At 41.4% G+C, this 21,305-nt stretch overlaps 1 protein-coding gene across 1 annotated transcript in view; it reads left to right on the forward strand.

The window, feature by feature from the left end:
• The window catches only part of ryr2b (ryanodine receptor 2b (cardiac)), a 127,464-nt gene that overhangs the window by 23,930 nt on the left and 82,229 nt on the right, over window positions 1-21,305 (forward strand). The window contains exons 21-46 of the mRNA XM_056292302.1: window positions 242-346; window positions 963-1,066; window positions 2,958-3,041; window positions 3,247-3,406; window positions 3,775-3,922; window positions 4,331-4,539; window positions 4,735-4,909; window positions 5,666-5,874; window positions 6,240-6,437; window positions 6,770-6,773; window positions 7,133-7,262; window positions 10,036-10,150; window positions 10,383-10,543; window positions 10,805-10,964; window positions 11,174-11,260; window positions 12,546-12,772; window positions 13,007-13,220; window positions 13,395-13,610; window positions 13,659-14,051; window positions 14,175-14,375; window positions 16,794-16,905; window positions 17,059-17,202; window positions 17,763-18,039; window positions 18,829-18,943; window positions 19,656-19,788; window positions 20,176-20,279. Coding sequence (XP_056148277.1) covers window positions 242-346; window positions 963-1,066; window positions 2,958-3,041; window positions 3,247-3,406; window positions 3,775-3,922; window positions 4,331-4,539; window positions 4,735-4,909; window positions 5,666-5,874; window positions 6,240-6,437; window positions 6,770-6,773; window positions 7,133-7,262; window positions 10,036-10,150; window positions 10,383-10,543; window positions 10,805-10,964; window positions 11,174-11,260; window positions 12,546-12,772; window positions 13,007-13,220; window positions 13,395-13,610; window positions 13,659-14,051; window positions 14,175-14,375; window positions 16,794-16,905; window positions 17,059-17,202; window positions 17,763-18,039; window positions 18,829-18,943; window positions 19,656-19,788; window positions 20,176-20,279 — 4,185 coding nt within the window. The remainder of the gene's footprint in view (window positions 1-241; window positions 347-962; window positions 1,067-2,957; window positions 3,042-3,246; window positions 3,407-3,774; window positions 3,923-4,330; window positions 4,540-4,734; window positions 4,910-5,665; window positions 5,875-6,239; window positions 6,438-6,769; window positions 6,774-7,132; window positions 7,263-10,035; window positions 10,151-10,382; window positions 10,544-10,804; window positions 10,965-11,173; window positions 11,261-12,545; window positions 12,773-13,006; window positions 13,221-13,394; window positions 13,611-13,658; window positions 14,052-14,174; window positions 14,376-16,793; window positions 16,906-17,058; window positions 17,203-17,762; window positions 18,040-18,828; window positions 18,944-19,655; window positions 19,789-20,175; window positions 20,280-21,305) is intronic.

A 21,305-nucleotide genomic window follows, 5' to 3' on the forward strand; every position in this document is an offset into this window, starting at 1 on the left:
AAAAAATTTCCTTATCGGGATATAAAAAGCATCTTCATTGTCATCATCGCAGCTAAAGGATTTTTATTTTCACACAAAAAGTATTGCTAATTTACAAGTTAATTACTGAATTCAGATTATTTAAAATTATTCATATTTGCATCGCATCTAACCTTTAACTTTAATGCAAACCAAATTCCCTATTATAATTTTTTACTTGGAAAGTTTAATCACCATTTGTTCACTCATGATACTTCTATAGGTGGTGTTACCTCTACAGCTGGAGCATATACGAGAGAGACTGGCAGAGAATTTACATGAACTCTGGGTGATGGACAAGATTGATCAGGGTTGGACACACGGAACTGTGAGAAACATGAATAACACTGTGTATCAGTTCAGTAGGATTAGACACTAGAGCACTGACAATGAAGAATTAATTCGGTGCATCTTTTATCTAGTCTTATCCGATGAGCTAACTTGACACATGCTGCTTCCCCATTATACACATTTTTCTGTGGGACAATCAACACAATTGATTGTCCAGCTCATATTTGCACAGAAGGGCCACAGCTTTCTCCTGTTTTGCCTGCCAAACTGAGTTCGACCACACATTACATTACAGCCATTTAGCCGACGCTTTTATGCAAAGCGACGTACAATAAGTGCATTTAACGTAGGAAATCAGGAGAACTACTAGTCAACAGAGGTCATAAGTGCATCTAAACAAGCATCTAAGAGCAAAACCGCTGCTAAAGTAAAAGTGCAAGAAAGAGTTTCTTGTTTTTTTTTAAATGAGTGAATACAATAAGTGCTAAGAACAAGTAACCTGTTTTAAACACACTAATATGAATAACTGATAAATCAGTACATTACTGTTCAATTCTACAAAAACCGTAATTTAATGTGAGTAAAGCTGCCACAGTTGGATTTGTTTAGCCCTGTAGACAGTTTAAAAAGATGTCGGGGGCTTTCATTTACAGGTGAAAGATGAGGGTAAGAGGCAGGATCCATGTCTTGTGGAGTTCTCCAAGCTGCCTGAACAGGAGAGGAACCAGAACACCCAAATGGCACAGGACACTCTCAGGTGAGCGCCATCAGCTCCATCACTCAATTACTAAACTTTTTGGTTGTGATTTAAAGATACATTAAGTGATTTCTGATCACTAAAGAGTAGATGTCCAAAGGAGTTGAATCAAGTGCAGCTGGACTGGTATATATCCGTGAAGACGTTTTGCCTCTCATCCAAGAGGCTTCCTCCTTCCGCGACGGGCGCAGCTGGACATCGGAGCCCAGGAGAGCCCCGCATATCAATAGCTCCGATAATGACAGGCGCGGCCATAACATTGGTACACAAAAGAGCCACGCATATCTTTGGCTCTGTTAGCGATGGGCGTTGGTAAACATCTGATCACAAAGAGCCACGCAGATCAATAGCTCTGACAACGACTCCTAGAGGATAAATACTGAGTCTCATCACCAGCCAGTCACACTAGCTTGGTCTAGTCAGAAAGGCACGAACTGAGGAAGCCTAATGGATGAGAGTCGAAACGTCTTCACGGATATATACCAGTCCAGTTGCACTTGATTCAACTCCTTTGGATAACCATGACCTGGATGAATGAGAACATTCACAGACATAAAGAGTAGATGATTCTGCTACAGAAACACTAGAAGAAACACTCACAGCATGCACTCCTCAGCCCCCCCTCCCTGTCTTTACGGTGGCCAAACTGTAATAAACAGCATACTCACTATCCATTTTTTCAGATGGATAGTGCTTGAGGAGACGGTAGGCAGCAAGCACGATAGCCTAACATGTCTAGCGAGGAGGTATTATACCTAGCAAAATAGTTAACAAACACCACAGTTTTTACTGTGTTGTTGTACTTAATACTATGAATACATCTCTTCACCAGTCACTGTTTGACTCTCAGCCATTTTGTGCTGAGCAGGCAGCCATAATGTTCTGAACTTTTGAGTTCAGAGTGGCTTATTCATGGCTTTATGGGAAGGGGGTGATTGGTGAGAGAAGGAGTGACTCAACTACTAAAGAGGGAGGTGCATTTTGTTCGGCCAGCAAAACTAAACAGTGAACTGAAAGTAAAGAAACTCTGAAGACTGGGACATTGCTTCTCAGTGGGATTGGTGGAACATGCAATCCTTTCACATTAAGGGGAGTTATTTGGGTCATTGTTAACTGCAAAAATACTAAATAATGCAGCCTTAAAAAACAATGATCACATCAATTTTATTTATGTAGATCTTTTTAAAAACTGTCGATAAAACAGAAACTCACTGCAAGAGGAAAAGAGTGAAATGCTTGAGATAATTAAGATGAATCTGGTTGACTGATTTTATTTTGATGATTTTAATAGTTGTTAATCTAAATTAATCCATTTGAACACCATCCTATCCTCACCCCCTTTTAAAAGTGTCCTTTATGGGAAATCAGCTTGGCTCAATCAGTGTGAAAGCTTATATGGGGACTGTTTAGCTTTTTTTTTTTTTTTGTAAATTTATTTCTGATTTTTCCCTTTTTCTCCCAATTTAGTGGCCAATCGATCCCTATTTTAGTTCCAACACCCACCCTCGTCCTGCATGCGTTTGCCAACTGCATCTCTCTGGCCGTCAGTCTCGAAGGAGACGCCTTGCCACTTTCGTGACAAGGTGAATCCAGGCCGAACCACTGTTTTTTCCGACACACACAGAGACGCATTCATGTGACGAACACAAGCCAACTCCGCCCCCCTCCCGAAGACAGCGTTGCCAATTGTCGCTGCTTCATTGAGTCCGGCCATAGTCGGATCTGACGAGACTGGGGCGCGAACCCCTGTCCCCAGTGGGCAACTGCATCGACACAAAGCCGATGCTTAGACCGCTACACCACCGCGGACTATGTTTAGCATTATTGATATTGTGGTCCTGTACATCAGTGCTAGTGGGCTTTACACAAACTTTTTTTTTTTTCCATGAAGGACTCTCCTTGCTCTTGGTTTCCACATAAGATTAGCTGATGACCGTGCTGATAAAGGAGTGAGTTATATGAGGCTTTCCACCAAGTAGGTAACATTCCAGTCATATTTAAGACAAAAGTAAATTTCATCCTTGCCATGAACCCTTGCTTAGTCCTGTTCTGAGTATTGTTATAGAAAAATTAAGTCTCATATATATTTAAAATTATTAACAAAGGTTGAAAATATAGGATCACACAATACAAGATCTAAACTGGAAGCAATCACACCTGTCCTCCACTGCCTCTCTAAGGTATGAGCTGCCTAGTGGCTATAGGCCTGCACCCGTAGACCTGAGCCAAGTAGTTATGAGCCCATCCTTGGAGGCTGTGGTAGACCAGCTGGCTGAGAATGACCACAAAATCTGGGCAAGGGAACGCATCAGGCAGGGATGGACCTATGGTGTTCAACAGGTATACATTTCTTACATTATGTGTGTCATTTGAATGGCACTGACAGGGATTCTATTGAACTATCAAACTGAAAATACTGTGTTGATGCATTTAAGGTGCCACTAATGTCTGTTTCCCTATAAAGATACAGAAAGAACACACTTCTTTTTTTTTTACCTTAGCAAGTGTTTTAAGAAAATACAGAGATAATGAGCAGAATTGAATGGAAGGAGCATAGAGAAATGTATGCAGGCTATAGTTGAGTCTGTGTAGTCTCCTAATTAAACACATTGAGTCCACTTTGCAACACCTTGCTCTGGAACCCCCTAAATAATTCATACTTAACTCCAGTAGACATGTCAGCCATTTCTATTTCTATCTCATATCAGGATGTGAAGGCCAAGCGGAGTCCTCATCTGGTACCTTACAGCCTTCTTGATGAGAAGAACAGGAGACTGGGAAGGGAGGGTGTCAGAGAAGCTGTCTGTACCTTGCTTTCTTATGGCTATAGCCTAGAGCCCCTTGACCAGGAAAAGAGTATGTACTGGAGTCCATTCACTCCCTTTAGCTATGCTTAAAGTTTCATTTCACCTGTATTAGTGGAATGTAACATGTAATAATGAATGTTTGTCAATGAAGTTGCAGCTCTATGTTTATTACTATTTCATGAATTAAACGATGCATTCCATTTTTTGTAAATGTGTAGCGATAATCTTCAGTAAGCAAAAACATGGATTCAATCAGTCTATTTAGTCTATGTAATAAGAATTTCAATCTTCGTAAACAAAGACGTGGATTCAATCAGTCTATTTAGTCTATGTAATAAGGATTTCATCATACAGATAAAATTTCAAAGCATTCAGATACCCTCCAAGTTTATTTTTGTTTTGTTTATTCCTTTTTTTATTTTTTATTTTCAAACCTATCCTTGATCTGGAATTGCAGCCACACTGCCAGACCCATGTTTGATCTCCGCTGAGAAGTTTCGAGTGTTTCGGGTTGATAAATCGTATGCTGTTACCTGTGGGAAGTGGTATTTTGAGTTTGAAGTAGTGACAGCGGGAAGCATGAGAGTGGGCTGGGCACGGCCAGGCCTCAGTCCAGATAGAGAGCTGGGCTTGGATGACCAGGCATTTGTCTTTGATGGATCTAAGGTGAGATGTAACTGCTCTTTATAAGTTCAAATAGTACTATTATGGACAAAATCAAACCAAGGAACTAATGTAGAAATACTGTCTTCAAACTTGTCATTCTTTTTCTTGGTTTCTGTCAATGTTCTGTTTTCTGTCTTGTTCTCTCTCTCTCTCGCTCTCTCTCTCCATGTTGCTCTTTACCTGCCTCACTTTTAGGCCCAGTTGTACCATCGGGGCGGTGAGCCCCTTGGGCGCCCCTGGCAGAGAGGTGATGTGGTGGGCTGTTGTGTGGACATGGCTGAATACACTATGATGGTTACGCTCAATGGCGAGTTGCTACTCAACGCTAGAGGATCAGAGCTGGCTGCCAAGGACTTTGATATCAGAGATGGTCTGGAACTTTGAAACAATGAATTAGACAAACAATTCAATGAATCCATCTGTTAAAGATACATTGAGACTCTGACGTTTATCTTGCAATGATGCATGCAGTTTACCCTCCTCTTGAACAAATAAATTGATCCCTGTGTTCAAATTAAGAGTCAAAAACTGTCCAAGTAGGGCATCCAGGTAACATAGCAGTCTATTCCTTTGCCTACCAACACGGGGATTGCCGGTTCGAATCCCTCTGTTACCTCCGGCTTGGTCGGGCATCCCTTCAGACACAACTGGCCGTGTCTGCAGGTGGGAAGCCGGATGTGGGTATGTGTCCTTGTCGCTGCACTAGCGCCCCTTCTGGTCAGTCGGGGTGTCTGTCCAGGGGGGAGGGGGAACTGGGCGGAATAGCGTAATCCACCCACGTGCTGTGTCCCCCTGTCGAAACTCCTCACAATCAGGTGAAAAGAAGCGGCTGGTGTCTCCACATGTATTGGAGAAGGCATGTGGTAGTCTGCAGCCCTCCCCGGATTGGCAGAGAGGGTGAGGCAGCGACCGGGATGGCTCGGAAGAGTAGGGTAATTGGCTGGATACAATTCGGGCGGAAAAAAAAGGGGGGGGGAATCCAAAAAAAAAAACCTATCCAAATAAATGAATCACTTTATTAATTCATTCGTGCATTATTTTTCTCATCTCCTTTCAAAAGACTGAGCCCGGACTAATTCTAAAATCCATCCTATTTTTTCTTCCTCTGTCTCTTCATCTCTCCCAGGTCTGCTCCCTGTGGTCAGTCTTGACGTGAATCAGACAGGGAGGCTGAACCTGGGCCGTCAGGTCAGCTCCCTGCAGTTCTTCACTTTGTTCGGCTTCCAGGAAGGCTATGAACCCTTTGCTGTCAACATGGCCCGAGAACCACCTTTGTGGATGAGCTGGAGACAGCCTCAGTTTAGCACCATACTGCCTGGAGATCACAACTTTGTGGTCAGTATGTACAAGTTCATAGGATGACTTGGAACTCTTGATCATTGATTGTTTTGCAGTGTTTGGCAAGAATTGAGAGGATTTTTTTTTTTAATCAAAAAAAGTATTGTACTCTTAATTACCCATAGGTGTGATGGTGGGTTAATGATTGCTTGTGTGGGTGATGTGAAGTATTAGCAAACGTTCCAGGATATCTTCCTTTCTTCAGCCCACTGCTCTTTGGTCCAAGCTCCAGCTTCATACAACCCTGAATTAGATTAAGCTGGTATAGACAGAGAATGAATGAATGTATGTATGACTGATTGTACTATTCTTCTCATACTGCAAGTCTAACATTACCTGTGATACTATTGTCGTCCATCAAGGTCACAAGGGTCAGTGGGATGGCTGACACCTCATTTGGCCTGAGGGTCACTCAGAGGAAAATCTCATACCAGGGTGGAGGCAATGAGATGGGCTTTTACCGCCTTAGCATGTCCATTGAGTGTGCTGCAGTCCTGACCAGCCCTGCAGGGGGTGCTGTACCGGCGACCACCTCAGGTTATACTAGCATTACCTCACATGTTAAATGGCTTGATATTTGTTATTTATTTTATTATTCTTTTTTATATTGTCTATATCTTATACTTTTATAATTTTACATTTTTAATTATTTATATTTTTATATTTTCCTTAATCACATTATTTTAATTGTTTCATCATAATCCTTGTTTTATCAGCTCTAATTCTCTTCATTTTAATTATGCTCTTATGACTTTATCCTGACCATGTTTTACCTTGTTCTGTGGAGTGGATCTGGCATTATGTCCTATATTTGTAAGGTATTTTGTTGTTTTATCTTGACTATGTGCATTACTTTATCCTGCTGTGTAGGGCACCTTGTAATGCTGTTTAGAAAGGTGCGATATAAATTAAGTTTATTATTATTATTTCTAACACTGCTATTTGAGAAGGCCACACAGGGAGCTCTTCTGCTAAGGATGGTTCCAACATTTTTACAATGTAAGAGAGAAAGGACTGTTGATTAATTTTAAGATTGCAGCCCAGATTGCATATTCTGGCATAACGATCTTAAATTCAAAGGTATTTTAAGGGGTAAGTTGTGTTGACTTGTAAACAGACAAGTTTTTTAGCTTTTTTGGCCATTTATTCAGGCTACTGACTTTCTGTTATGACCTTGTTGAACTTTGACTCTTAAACCCCCTTGAGTATGGAGTCCTCTTGTTAATAATTCCAATGATCATCTCAGTCAGGAGAGAGCTGGAGGACTGTGACATAGACTCTGACTTTGAGGTTCTGATGAAGTCAGCTCATGGCTTTGCTGGTTCTAGAGATGAGCTCAACCACAAGGACCACAGCCATGACAAAACATCCAGAATCAAACAACGGTAAGGTTGAAATGAAGCAGTTATCTGAGAAAAAGTTGCAGTAAAGAGTGTAAGGATTAGGGGTGTCATGATTCTCCAAATCTGTGGTTCGATTTGAATTTCAATTGTAAGGTCACGATTCGATTTAAAATTTTTTGTCAGCACTGACGGCCATACCATTGTTAGACTGCCAAGTCTTGATTTGTAAAGCTCAACAGATCATTGGTTTTATGCCCTGACAATTGTCATTTAGATTTTTAAATTCTTCCTTAAAAAGATAGGCTACATGGTATCTTTTTTTCTCTTTTATTTTATAGAAAAACAATCAAAATACATCATACATATTTTAAACCAACAAGGAAATAAAATATTTCACAAACCCATCAAATTCTACAGAATCACAGAGGATAAGAATTAAAAATTAAAACACAGGTAGACAAGACAGAAAATAGTGAGGTAACGCGTAGGCTTTGGCATGGCTTCCAGCCTGCAGACCCCCCCCCCACACACACACACACCGAATCAAAGAAATCAAACAAAAAAATACACACTACACTATTTAACCAAAATCCAACATCGCCCTCCCTCCTTCCCCAATCACAATAAACGTGCTTCCCTCCACAAATCCTCTAATAAACTCATCTTCACTAACATAACTACATAACTATACAACATATTTACATCTCTTTTCATTATACTTTTAAAAATATTCCACAACTCGGCTTTCCTCTTTTGATAATGGGCCATGTTCCTCCTTAGCTTGACAGCAAACCTTACATGGCTTAAAACATAATTCAATAAATTAACATTACATCCTTTCAATATGCAAGTCACCCCAAACAGCCACAATTCTCTCCAGACCCACCTCTCCAACATCTACCTATTAATTCTTTGATTTTCAACATGTATTCCTCCAGCTCACAACATTCAACAAACTCATGCATAAATGTTTCCACTCCCACACCACACACATCACATTCTTTCTTCACATTCACATCAAACTTACTAATTATTAGATTATTGAACACCCTATTGTGCCTTAATAAAAAGTCAGAAATTCTCACATTCAACACTGCTTCACTTCACTCTCAGATTCCTCCATATCCTCCCTACATCCATCTCTTTCCTAACCCTCACCCACACTTTCTCCACGGCCGGTCTTCTCAGTTCTTTCCCTCTTAAATATCTATACATCATTCTCATTTTCACACTCATCAGACTCGCTCTCCTTCTCCCACATACATTTCTATCTCTCCTTCCTCATCCAACACAGCCTCTCTCTCAGTCATACTGACCCATCTCTCGGCATCCCCCCCTTGATCTTTCCCATCATCCTCTTCGCTGTTCCCAACCTCATTTTATCACCCCTTCCCCTCACTTCATCTACCACTACCTGTGCCCTCATAAACCCTGGTACATACTCATATACTAGATCCCTTATCTTTCTAAATCCCGCTCCCCAAGTCACCCTGTTATAAATTGTTTCCGTCAACTGTAATTTTTGGATTTAGAAATACTGGTTGTTCCCACACCTGCTTACATGCTTACATTTATACTGCATACATTTCACAAACTCTACCCACGTTCTCTGCACCTCCTTGTAAAACTCAGACACTCCACTCAACAGACCTTTTCTATTACATGGTATCAAGTGTGATATAACCGCCATAATTTTTTTTTTGGAATATACCACACTAAGGCCATGTGGTTATATTTAAATACTTTATTTAAAATGTAATAACAATAACTTATTTCACCAGTCGACATATTTGTCGTACTGTCCGAGGTGGCGTATGGTACCTGAGTGTCGCATAGCTTACAAACTGTAACTTTTCTGTAAACGATGCGTTCATTGTTGACATAACTCACGGGGAAGGTAAAATGTTGCCACACCGGTGACTTCGGGGAAGCAGGAGGATTTTCCAGTTCTGTTGTTTCTCCATCATCTCCAAATCTGGCAGTGGCCATGGCGTCTCGAAGTGCAGCAGCAGGCTGCTGGTAAACTACACTGTCATCTTTGAAGTTTTGTTTTTTTCTGCATGTGCCAGACGCACACAAGTAGGTGGGAGTGGAGAAAAAAAATACTGGGAGAATTGCTGATCCTACTTTTTAATTTTGAAGTTTGAAATCGAAAGCTCAGTTTGATCGAAATTTGATTTAGAATCGAAATGGTGACACACCTATTAAAGAGTATCGGGAATGAGGAACACTTTGTCATTTCATTTCATGTACTTGCGTACATGAGATCAAACAGAATGTAATTTCCCCCAGCCCACAGTAGTGTAACACAAAGACAAAAACACATATCCAAAAACTACAAGAACACATATAGCCAAACTAGAACACATATCCAAACTAAATAAACACATATATATCCAAACTAAGAACACATATATCCAAACTAGAACACATATATCCAAACTAAGAACAATCAAAACTAAACACATATAGCCAAACTAGAACACATAGAATATATAAACTAAGAACACATATATCCAAACTAAGAATGCATATCTAAACTAAGAACACATATTTCCAAACTAAGAACACATATATCCAAACTAAGAACGCATGTATCCAGACTAAGAACACATATATCCAAACTAGAACACATATATCGAAACTAAACATATATCCAAACTAGAACACATATATCCAAACTAAACACACACACACACACACATATATATATACAAACTAAGCAACAAAAAAAATCGCTGCACTAAAGCTTTCGTTGTGTGTCTGTGTGTGTGTGTGTGTGTGTGTGTGTGTGTGTGTACATGCATTTTGTCAGGTTCATGCTGAAGAGAACCAAACCTGAGTTAGTAAAGAGCAACTCCTCTGCTCGTCTAGTAGAAGAAGTTCTTGTTGACAAGGATAACTACGATAATCTTGTTCAAAGCTCCATAGTAAGGACTTTAATTTCTCTCAACCACAGAGTATTCCAGGACACAAAAATAATGACTAAGAGAAAATTAATTTTGTGAATTTATATCTGAACACTGAATTTTTTGTAAAGTATTTTCACTTGGATATTCTGACAAGAGGGGCAAAAAATTTCCCTAGTTTTTCTCACATTGTAAATGGAAAATGTTGATGCTGAACAGTGACAACAAATGACAAACAACTCTCAATTTTTAGCATTATTATTCAGTGAAGGTGCTTCCAGGCCAGGAGCCGTCCAACGTGTGGGTCGGCTGGGTGACATCCGACTTCCACCAGTATGACTTGACCTTTGACCCTGATAAAGCCCGCACTGTGACTGTGACCATTGGAGATGACAGTGGCAAGGTCCAGGAGAGGTTAGTGAACAGTCAGGTCACAATTACAGCAGTTTTTGACTCTTTTTAAACCAGTTCCTAAGTATTTTTTTTCATAACAATTATGTAGCTAACAACCTTAAATTTTTTTTAAAGTACAAATATTTTTTATGAACATCAGGTATCGAAGAACCCCAATACCAGATGGTACAAAAAGTGATTCAGTTTTTCTTCAGTTCTTTGATGCAGCATTCATGCTTTAACAGATGGTTAGCTATAACATATGCCCATGCAATTCTTCAGTGTGAAACGCTGCAACTGCTACATGGTGTGTGCTGGAGAGGCCACAGGCTTGGCACAAAGCCGAAGGAGTGCAGGGCTGGAGATGGGCTGTTTGGTAGACACGGCAACAGGCCTGCTGACCTTTACCTCCAGCGGAGTGGAGATGGCTACCTTCTACCAAGTAGATACCCACATTTTGATTTGTTTCTCTTCTAATGATGTTTTCTTTCTATCGCCAAGTTTATACCAGAGTATACAAATATCAAACTCTGTTTTTTTTCCCTCCTATTGTGCTTGAAAATATATTTACTCAAACTAATCATGGAGAAAATGCATTTCCAGTTGTACTGGATTTCTCAATTACAATATTAGCTGTTGTGCAATAAACAGGTGGAGGCCAGCACCAAGCTGTTCCCTGCTGTCTTTGTCAAGCCAACAACAAGCAACATGTTTCAATTTGAGCTGGGCCGTGTTAAGGTGACCTTGCTTTTCCTATTTTTACTTTCCTTAAATTATATTACCATTTTATCCACTACTTGTTCTTTCTCACTGCTTCTTTCATCTATATGTGTGTCATAACCATAAATAATTTTGGCACCAGTGACAACATGTGAAATACAACCAAAAAATGTCACTGTGCATGGTTACATTAGTTTGTGGAAGAGGATTGTTGCACAAACTTAGTTGTGAAGTTAAATTTGAAAGCATGAAGAAAAATACCAAAACAAACAAATAAAAACGTCACGAAGCAGAGAAAGGGAAACTTGAGTTTATAATCATAGGCGCTACGTTAGTTAGTTAGTTAGTTAGTTAGACACAGTGGAGTAAGTTTTACTTGAACATTAGGGGGGTCAGGGGGTCCTCCTCCTGGAAAATTTGAGCATCACACATTTAATTTCCTGCATTCTGATGAATTTGTATGCACCAATTTGCTCTTTTTCTACATCAATTTATTGTGGAAATGTCTTATTTATGTAAAAGAAAAACAACTTTCAGATAGGCTAGCCTATCGGATATCTTCTGTTACTTTCTTCTTGCTGATGTTGACTCTGTGAATGAAAGTAGTAGATGCATTTGAACTAATACGATACCCTTGGCACAAATTGGTTTGTAGATGTACCTATTATGTTATCTCATATGCCCGAAATTATCAGTTCAAGTTCATGTGAGCTAACATAAACGTCTAGGGGCTACTGTTAGCAAGCGCTAGCTAGCTAGCTAGCTAGCTAGTTCGTGAGGGGGTCTGAACTGATAACCCCAAACACAAGTTATAAACTAGATAAGGCTATAATTCATCCGGAAATACGTAAGAAAATCTAACTCAGAAACCCCAAAGGTAAGAAAGGGTGGTGTACTGGGCGAGACAAGCAAGCTGGCTAGCTACGTTACTTACACTTGCTTACACGATCATTCATGCTCCGGTCTCCTGGTTGTCAGGAGCAACTGCAAGACAGCAATGAGGTCGGCAATCCCAGTGGCAAGGTTAAAATGGTATGGTCCAAGCATAGGGGTGTATGAAATCGTTGGAAAACAAGTATGAATGACATTTTAAGTAGTTCGACTGTCTGTGTTGTTATTTTACCTTTTTTTGGCAAGGGAGTTAACATTATCATTCATGATATATTTTTTGGGGGGGACAAATTCACCTCTTCTAAATATTGAAGGGGACATGTCCCCCCTGACCCCCCCATAAGTTACGCCTGTAGTTAGACGCGTAGTGATGGCTCATTTTAAATGTTTGGCTGTCTTCCTCTCTGTCCAGAATGTGTTGCCACTTTCAGCAGGTTTGTTCCATAGTCAGAGGAGGAATGCCACTCCCCAGTGCCCCTCCAGGTTGCAGGTTCAGCGGCTCCACCCAGTCATGTGGACCCGAGTGCCTGACCGTGCACTAAAGGTATCAGCAACCCGGCCAGATGACCACCATGGCTGGATGGTCCAGTGCTCTGAGTCCTTGCAGGTCATGACTATCCACATACCTGATGAAAACAGGTCAGAGAAAACAAACAAATAAACAAAAATCTCAGGAATTAGCCGTAGAAAATTATGTGCTGTACATTTTTGAAAACATCTGGGGTTGGCTTGTTGGTTATCTTTTAGTTTTAGAGGCAGGAAATTGAGGATGAGGGTAAGGATATTAAAACAAGGTCCGAAAGTGTGATCATTTTGGCAGGCAACACCAAATGTGATGAATTTATGACACATTAATAGCCTTGCGTTTTTCAGGTGTGTTGACATCTTGGAGCTGTCTGAACTCGATGACCTCTTGACCTTTCACCACCATACCCTTCTTCTTTACTGCTCCCTGTGTGCTCTTGGCAACAACAGGGTGTGCCACACCCTCAACAGTTATGTGGACCAATCACAGCTCCTCTTTACCATCCAGAATCCCCGCCTCCCTGGCAAACTCCGCTCTGCATTCTATGAGTTGCTCACTCAGGTAGTGGAGTTTTAGAATCAAAGTTTTTCTCTTGGGTCTCTTCTTTGTGTCTTATTTGAGGGAAAAAAACAAAAACTGATAAGTTTAAACATTTGGAGTTTCAAAGTGCTGATTGTGCTGCTGCTAGTGCGGCCTGTGTTCAGGCTTTGAGTGAATATTCCCATCTCTCACCAGGTTTATCTCAGCGCTCACACCACTGCACGACTCATGATGAATCAGGAGTACATCGTCCCTATGACAGACCATACCAGGGCTATCACTCTCTTCCCCAGCGCTGCCAATGATGGTGTTAGTGGGGATTGTCAATGTCCGCAGGTCACTCCCAGCATTAGCACCTCCCTCAAGCCCCGGATGCTCTTTTCCTATCCTTGTTTTGTTCGAAATGACCAGGTGGTAGGAGATGGAGGTGAATATCATGGTAGTTTTTCCACTGTTGAGATCACCTATAGAGACAGTCCAGAACTACCCCTGAATGTACTGAAGAACCTTACTGTCGAAATGCTGACTGCTGCAGTGTTAGCTGTAGGACAAGGTATGAGGGATCTTGAGGGGGGCAGCGCGGAACTTTTGCTGGTTCCATTGATCCGACTGTTCTACAATTTACTTGTAATGGGGGTATTTGAGGAAGAGGACCTGGGGAAAGTGCTAAACCTGATAGAGCCTGTGGTCTTCTCTGGAGACACTGAAATCGGTGAGGAGAAAGAGGAGGAATTAGAGGAGGATAGTGATGTTGAACATGAAAAAAAGTGGAAAGACTGTGGAAACAAGAAAAAGGGCTCTCCAAAACAAGGACTTCTTCAGATGAAGCTTCCAGAAGCTGTCAAACTTGAGGTGAACCTGAATAATGTATTTAATGCATTCCATTGACTCCAGTTTCAAACCTCCTTCACATGCTGTCCTTTTCAAATTCCGGTGAACTGTGAAAAATAAAAGGAATGAACATTCTTTCTTCAGCTCTGCCAAGTGCTGTCATTCCTGTGTGACTGCCAGGTGCGTCACAGAGTGGAGGCCGTGGTGGCTTTCTCTGATGGCTTTGTGGGAGAGTTGCAGGAGAACCAGCGCTTTCGCTACAATGAGGTCATGCAGGCATTTAACATGTCGGCTGCCCTTACCGCCCGCAAGACCAAGGAGTTCCGCTCTCCTCCCCAAGAGCAGGTTGGTAGACAGAAAAGTGGAAATGTACTGCACTTACATGTCGGCAAAAAGTATAGTTTTTGGCTGTTGATGTGACTTGGAATTGTGCACCCTGGGAATGACATGATTTCAAAACATCACCATAGTAGAATTCTAATGAACCATTTTTTCTTTATTAAATAAAAGCACTGAATCAATAGGTACAGTACCCGCTGCAGTCTTATTTTGTAGGCAAGTCCTGCCATCAGTTGAGACTTTTAAACAAATTCTCAATCTTTTCAATCTCACCACATGGCATACAGTTTTGTTTACCCCAAAACCTTCTCTTCCTGTCTGCTAAAAATACAGTCTCAATGAAGAGTGGAAAGGTAGTTGTTCCAGGTGACATACCTGTGGAGGGATGGAGGGGTTTAGGGGAGATGACAGTGGCGTTTTTAACTAGATTGTTTAACACAATCTTGGAAAGTGAGAGGATGCCTGAGGAGTGGAGAAGAAGTATACTGGTACCGATTTTCAAGAATAAGGATGATGTGCGGAGCTGTAGCAACTACAGAGGTATAAGGTTGATCAGCTACAGCATGAAGATAAGGGAAAGAGTAGTAGAAGCTAGGTTAAGAGAAGAGGTGATGATCTGTGAGCAGTAGTATGGTTTCATGCCAGGAAAGAACACTACAGATGCAATGTTTGCTTTGAGAATGTTGATGGAGAAGTATAAAGAAGGTCAGAAGGAGTTACATTGTGTCTTTGTGGATTTAGAGAAATTATATGACAGGGTGCCGAGAGAAAAAGTGTAGGAATTGTATGAGGAAGTCGGAAGTGGCAGAGAAGTATGTAGGAGTGGTGCAGGATATGTATGAGGGAAGTGTGACAGTAGTGAGGTGTGCGGTTGGAATGAGAGATGGGTTCAAGGTGGAGGTGGGATTACATCAAGGATTGGCTGTGAGCCCGTTCTTATTTGCAATGGTGATGGACAGGTTGACGGACGAGATCAGGCAGGAGTCTCCGTGGACTATGATGTTCGCAGATGATACTGTGATCTGTAGCGAGAGTAGGTTGCAGGTTGAGGAGAGCTTGGAGAGGTGGAGGTATGCACTGGAGAGAAGAGGAATGAAAGTCATTAGGAGCAAGACGGAATACCCATGCGTGAACGAGAGGGAGGACAGCAGAATGGTGAGGATGCAAGGAGTAGAGGTGATGAAGGCATATGTGTTTAAATATTTGGGGTCAACTGTTCGAAGTAACGGGGAGTGCAGAAGAGAGGTGAAGAAGAGAATGCAGGCAGGGTGGAGTGGGTGGAGAAGAGTGTCAGGAGTGATTTGTAAAAAGGATAGCAGCAAGAGTTAAAGGGAAGGTTTACAAGATGATAGTGAGACCAGCTGTGTTGTATGGTTTGGAGATGGCGGTACTGACCAAAAGACAGGAGGTGGCACTGGAGGTGGCAGAGTTGAAGATGCAAAGATTTTCATTGAGAGTCATGAAGAAGGACAGGATTAGGAACGATTATATTAGAGGGACAGCTCAGGTTGGACGGTTTGGAGATAAAGCAAGAAAGGCAAGATTGAGATGGCTTGGACATGTGTGGAGGAGAGATGCTGGGTATATTGGGACAAGGATGCTGAAGATGGAGCTGCCAGGGAAGAGGAAAGATGAAGGCCAAAGAGGAGGTTTATGGATATGGTGAGAGAGGAAATGCAGGTGGCTGGTGTGACAGAGGAAGATGCAGAGGACAGGAAGAAATGGAAACAGATGATCCGCTGTGGCGACCCCTAATGGGAGCAGCCGAAAGTAGTAGTGGTAGTAGTATGATTTCTTTTCAAAATAAAATGTATGTGCTTGCAAAATAGTTTTTCCAAGCTCCAAATCGCCCATTGCCTGCCCAGGAATGAGACACAAATGTAACGCCATAATATACACGCACATGTAAAGACACATACACGTGTGTGTGTGCATGCAAGTGCTTTTAGTTATTATGCCTCTTTGAAGACACTTGCACTTAATGTTGTTTCCCTATCTGTTTTTGATCTTCTCTTATTGTTTTTCAACTGAGGAGCATGAGGTGATTGTACTATAAGCCCTTTGGGCTTCTTCTTTTGTGTCGTATGGTTTTCCTTGTTCAAAATAAATAACAATTGTATACATAATGAGGTGAAGCAGGCAGAGATGTGCCTAGTAAACCAAATGAGCCAACTCTGATTTTCCCTGCCTCCTAAACCTTGCCCTGCCTCAACATCAATGTCCAATGTAAAAGTAGCACATTATATTTTTTACATGACAATAGATGGTAAAATAATGTGCTTCTGTCAACCCAGTTGTCCTTAAGCCTTGAATGAGATATGTCCATATTATGTCTTTTTTTGGCAGCAGTAGGGTGAGTTTACCTTGGAACTGTGAGGTATCCAGCAATAACACCTTACTGTGTCTATGACCTTTTTTCTGCAGATAAAAATGCTACTTAGCTTCAGAGAGGAGCAGCAGCAGGAGGACTGTCCCTGCCCAGAGGAGATCAGAGAGCTTCTGCTAGACTTCCATCACCACCTCATCACTCACTGCGGTAGAAACTATTAAGTATTTCTAACCCACTCACTAATACAGTACACATCCTCACTGAGAAAGCGTACTATGAGCATGCCCTTAGTAACATACCCTGGGAAGCTTCAAGGAAAACTTGAAGGAAAAACACCTTCTTTTACTGTCATTTGTATAGGCATCGAGATGGACGGTGAACAAGAGGAGGAAGAAAGCAGCAAGATGTCTGTGGGAGGTCGAATCCTTAGTCTACTAGGTAGAATTATCCAAATGAGGAAGACACCTGAAGAATTTGACATCGCGTGCAGACCAAAGAAACCCAGTAAGTCCACTGCTGCTTTTCTCACACATACACAGGTCTTTGCATTCCAATGAGGACAAATTTAGATCAAATTTATATTTATCATACTTTTTCTCAACCAGTAAAAACTCTGAAGCTCTACGTATAACACTTTCTAAAAGATTTAATCTTACTTAAGAAAAAGATTTATATTCCTCACCTAGAAACAACATCATGGGTAATGAAATCTTGTCCTGTGTATTGGTAAAACAGTTTGGACCCGGGGCGCCACGGTGGCTCACCTGGTAGAAAGCATACCACGTAAGGCTGAGTCCTTACCGCAGCGGCCTGGGTTTGAATCCGGCCCGGGCCCTTTGCTGCTGCATGTCATCCCCTCTCTCTTTCCTGTCTCTCTCTCTCTCTCTCTCTCTCTCTACTATCACTGTCAAATAAATGCAGAAAAAGCAACAAAAAACAAAAACAAAAAACAGTTTGGACCCCTAAAATGTTTTTGGGAGTCAGATAAAATCTTCCATTTAACTCCACCTCTCCTGAATCATTTTATCATCACATCTCACCTACCGGCACCTCTTCCCCATCAGTGTCTCTCCAGCACCTCATCTCTGAGACGGTGGTGCGCTGGGCCCAGGAGAGCGTGATGGACAACTCTGACCTGGTGAGGGCTATGTTCTCCCTACTGCATCGCCAATATCAGGGCCTGGAGGTGCAAATGAGTGGGCCCCTTCACAGAACCTATACCATCAGCCAGGCCTCAGTTGAGGACACCATGGCCCTCCTGGTCTCCTTGGGCCAGATTCGCTCCTTGCTCAATGTTCGCATGGGGAAAGAGGAAGAGAGGCTCATGATCAAAGGATTGGGGTAGGCAGGGATTCACAATGGGGCTTGAGAATTCTTCCATTGTCAACTTTTATTTAATTCTTTTAAAAGCACATATTTTTATCTGATTAATGGAAGTAATCAGTTAAAGGCAAGTTTTCAATTATAGAGTTTGCATGGTTCAAAATAAAACAATTTGCATGGATTCTTTTAATAATTGCTCTGCGGTCAAAGCTCATTGTAGTGAACAAACAACCTCCTGTTCACTCCATCTGGATACGTTTCACATGAGCAGCTTCAACAAGACAAAAGAAACCTGGCAGACATTTACACATATCAGTAAATTGAAAGATTGAACAAAAACCACTGTGTGATGCTTATTCCAATTTTAATCCTACCTCTCTAAAGATAACCAGTTAATGCCAGTACATGGTCATTTACATGTTTGTTTCTAAAGTCTGAGTAATGCCTGTATTGTCTTATGGTGGTATTAGTAGTGTATATGTAGTATTGAAGGATGCAGTATCTAAGAATGAAAGAGTATCTACATTTGGACATATCAAATGGGCAAGTGAGTGCTCTTTATAAAGGGTGCACAGTCAAAAGAAAAAATGCAACCTGCACAACAAATTTCATTTATGCTATTGAGTGATTGCACAGATAGGAGAACAACACAGAACACAGACATGTACTGACCTTGTTTGAGTATTGACCTTATTTGGTGTGATGTTTATTGCATCATGAGCTTATGATGCATTTAAACCTCGGCATCATCTGGAAGAGTTTCCTCACATTTCTTTGTGTTTATTGTTCATCAACTGTTGACTGCAGAGACATCATGAACAATAAAGTTTTCTACCAGCACCCCAATCTTATGAGGGCCCTGGGTATGCATGAGACGGTGATGGAGGTGATGGTCAATGTATTGGGAGAGGGAGAGTCTAAGGTGAGATGCCTACAGCTATACGTATATATTGAGATCATTCGGAAACATCTGTGGGAAAGGAAAAGCTGTTACCACCTGTTGGTCAGTGAGAACATCAGTTATAGACTTTAGATATGGAGTCAATGCTATGTTTAGAAAGAAAATATGTGGGCGTCCAAGTAGCGTAACGGTCTATTCTGTTGCCTACCAACACGGGGATCGCTGGTTTGAATCCCCATGTTGCCTCCGGATTGGTCAGGCGTCCCTACAGACACAATTGGCTGTGTCTGCGGGTGGGAAGCCAGATGTGGGTATGTGTCCTCGTCGCTGCACTAGCACCTCCTCTGGTTGTTTGGGGCGCATTTTCAGGGGGGAGGGGGAACTGGGGGGAATAGCGTGTTCCTCCCACGCGCTACGTCCCCCTGTTGAAACTCCTCACTGTCAGGTGAAAAGAAGCAGCTGGTGACTCCATATGTATCGGAGGATGCATGTGGTAGTCTGCAGCCCTCCCCGGTTCAGCAGAGGGGGTGGAGCAGCGACCAGAACAGCTCGGAAGAGTGGGGTAATGAAAAAGGGGGAAAAAATTGCAAAAAAAAGAAGAAAGAAAATATGGCCTGGCTGATACTTCCTACCATTTGGGTATTTAATCCTCATCAGACAAATCAGAGCCTTTCATTGTGGGGAATTACCTCTGTTTTACTCCTTTGGTTTTTATCTGTGCGTTTTTACCTAGGAGATCACCTTTCCAAAGATGGTAGCCCACTGCTGTCGCTTCTTGTGTTACTTTTGTCGCATTAGTCGTAACAACCAAGGTGCCCTGTTTGACCACCTCAGCTACCTGCTGGAGAACAGTAGTGTTGGTCTGGGTGAGTTCTGTTCCCTCACTCCTTCATATCTCTGTTTACTTTCATTTGGTGGCATTTTTTCTTAAAAAAGCAAAAGTAATTGTTTACCCTGTCATATCAAATCAATACACACAATACTTTTGCTTTCAACCTGTTGTATCAGGCTGTAATTTAGGTTCAGGGAGCTTTTAAAAAAAAGTTGTTTTCCTTTCTGGAGAGTGGAAAGAATTTTTCCCAGGAAAGATTAGCTTCTGTTAGTTGTGCTTGTTCAGTGTGTGCAGTTTCATCTAGTCAGTGATAACAACTATGTGAATACCTTCCACCTCCAAGATTAAGAAGTCCCCAAATCAATATCATGTTTGCCTTTGTTTCGAAAAAGCAGCAGTTTCTCACATCTTCCTTCCCTAGCCTCTCCATCCATGCGTGGAGCAACTCCTCTGGATGTGGCTGCAGCATCTGTTATGGATAACAATGAGCTGGCCTTAGCACTTAGGGAACCGGACTTAGAGAAGGTGAATAAGATTTGTACCATCTACCCTCATGTACTGTCAACCCTCGTGTGTTACGGTTCCTTCATTTGTAGTTTCAATGATGTGTGTAGATAGGTAAGGCTGATACACCGGTATCTTCTGCACTGTAAAGAAGATGCTGTACTGCTGGTTATATTTTCACCCTCTGACTTTGCATGACATGTCCATCCTCTCTGTTTTCTCTGGCTAAGTCATTGATTGATGTGTTGGCTCGATCTCTTGGTGGTACTTTCACTGTCTGTGAAGTTGTCTGTGTTTGTATATTACAGTGGTACCACATTACACTGTTTTTTCCTAGGCTTTAAAGGTACATTCCTAATGATTTACATGCCGATTTTTTTTTTATTATGATATTTTCTACCTTGGGGTATATTTAAATCAGTAGCTAATCCCCAAATATTCATACCATGAAAGCTTTTTAATTGCTCAATGTAGTGGTTGCTGACAGGCTTTCCAGTGAAAAAATGATGCTGCACATAGCCTTTTATATCTTGAGCACAGCAGTCAAATGTGGAAAAGTAGGTAGCGGCAAGTTTGAAGAAACAAAGTTGATGTGGCTAGAATGCAGATATGGTAGAGCAAGCTTGTGAAAGACTTTTACCAACAAATACCTCTACATCACTAACTAAAACCCAGATTCATATTTTTTGAGTGAGGAAAGTGCTGAATAATTGGGCTGGATTTATTTCCATGTATCAACAGAAGTGTCAGTAAGTAAAACAAAAACAGCTCTTCAGGATTATAAATTTCATTCTTTTGAATACTGTTATTGTCCTTGGCCAAGCTAGAGTCTGGCCATTGGCCTTCCTGTGATGCAAATTCTTTGCTATTATGCTGCATAATGAAACTCAAGTTTTGGAACATCACAGAGGTAAGCAACATCACATGGCTGGACAGTGTCAGAGGTTATTTTACTCTGTCATTGATTAGGTATCAGTGGGTTAGCCACATTGTCGTACATTTTTTTTGCACATGATAATTGTACATATTTAACCAATTTTTCCAAAT

This window comes from Lampris incognitus, chromosome 13 (assembly GCF_029633865.1).
Source record: "Lampris incognitus isolate fLamInc1 chromosome 13, fLamInc1.hap2, whole genome shotgun sequence".
In the NCBI taxonomy this organism is placed as follows: Eukaryota; Metazoa; Chordata; class Actinopteri; order Lampriformes; family Lampridae; genus Lampris; species Lampris incognitus.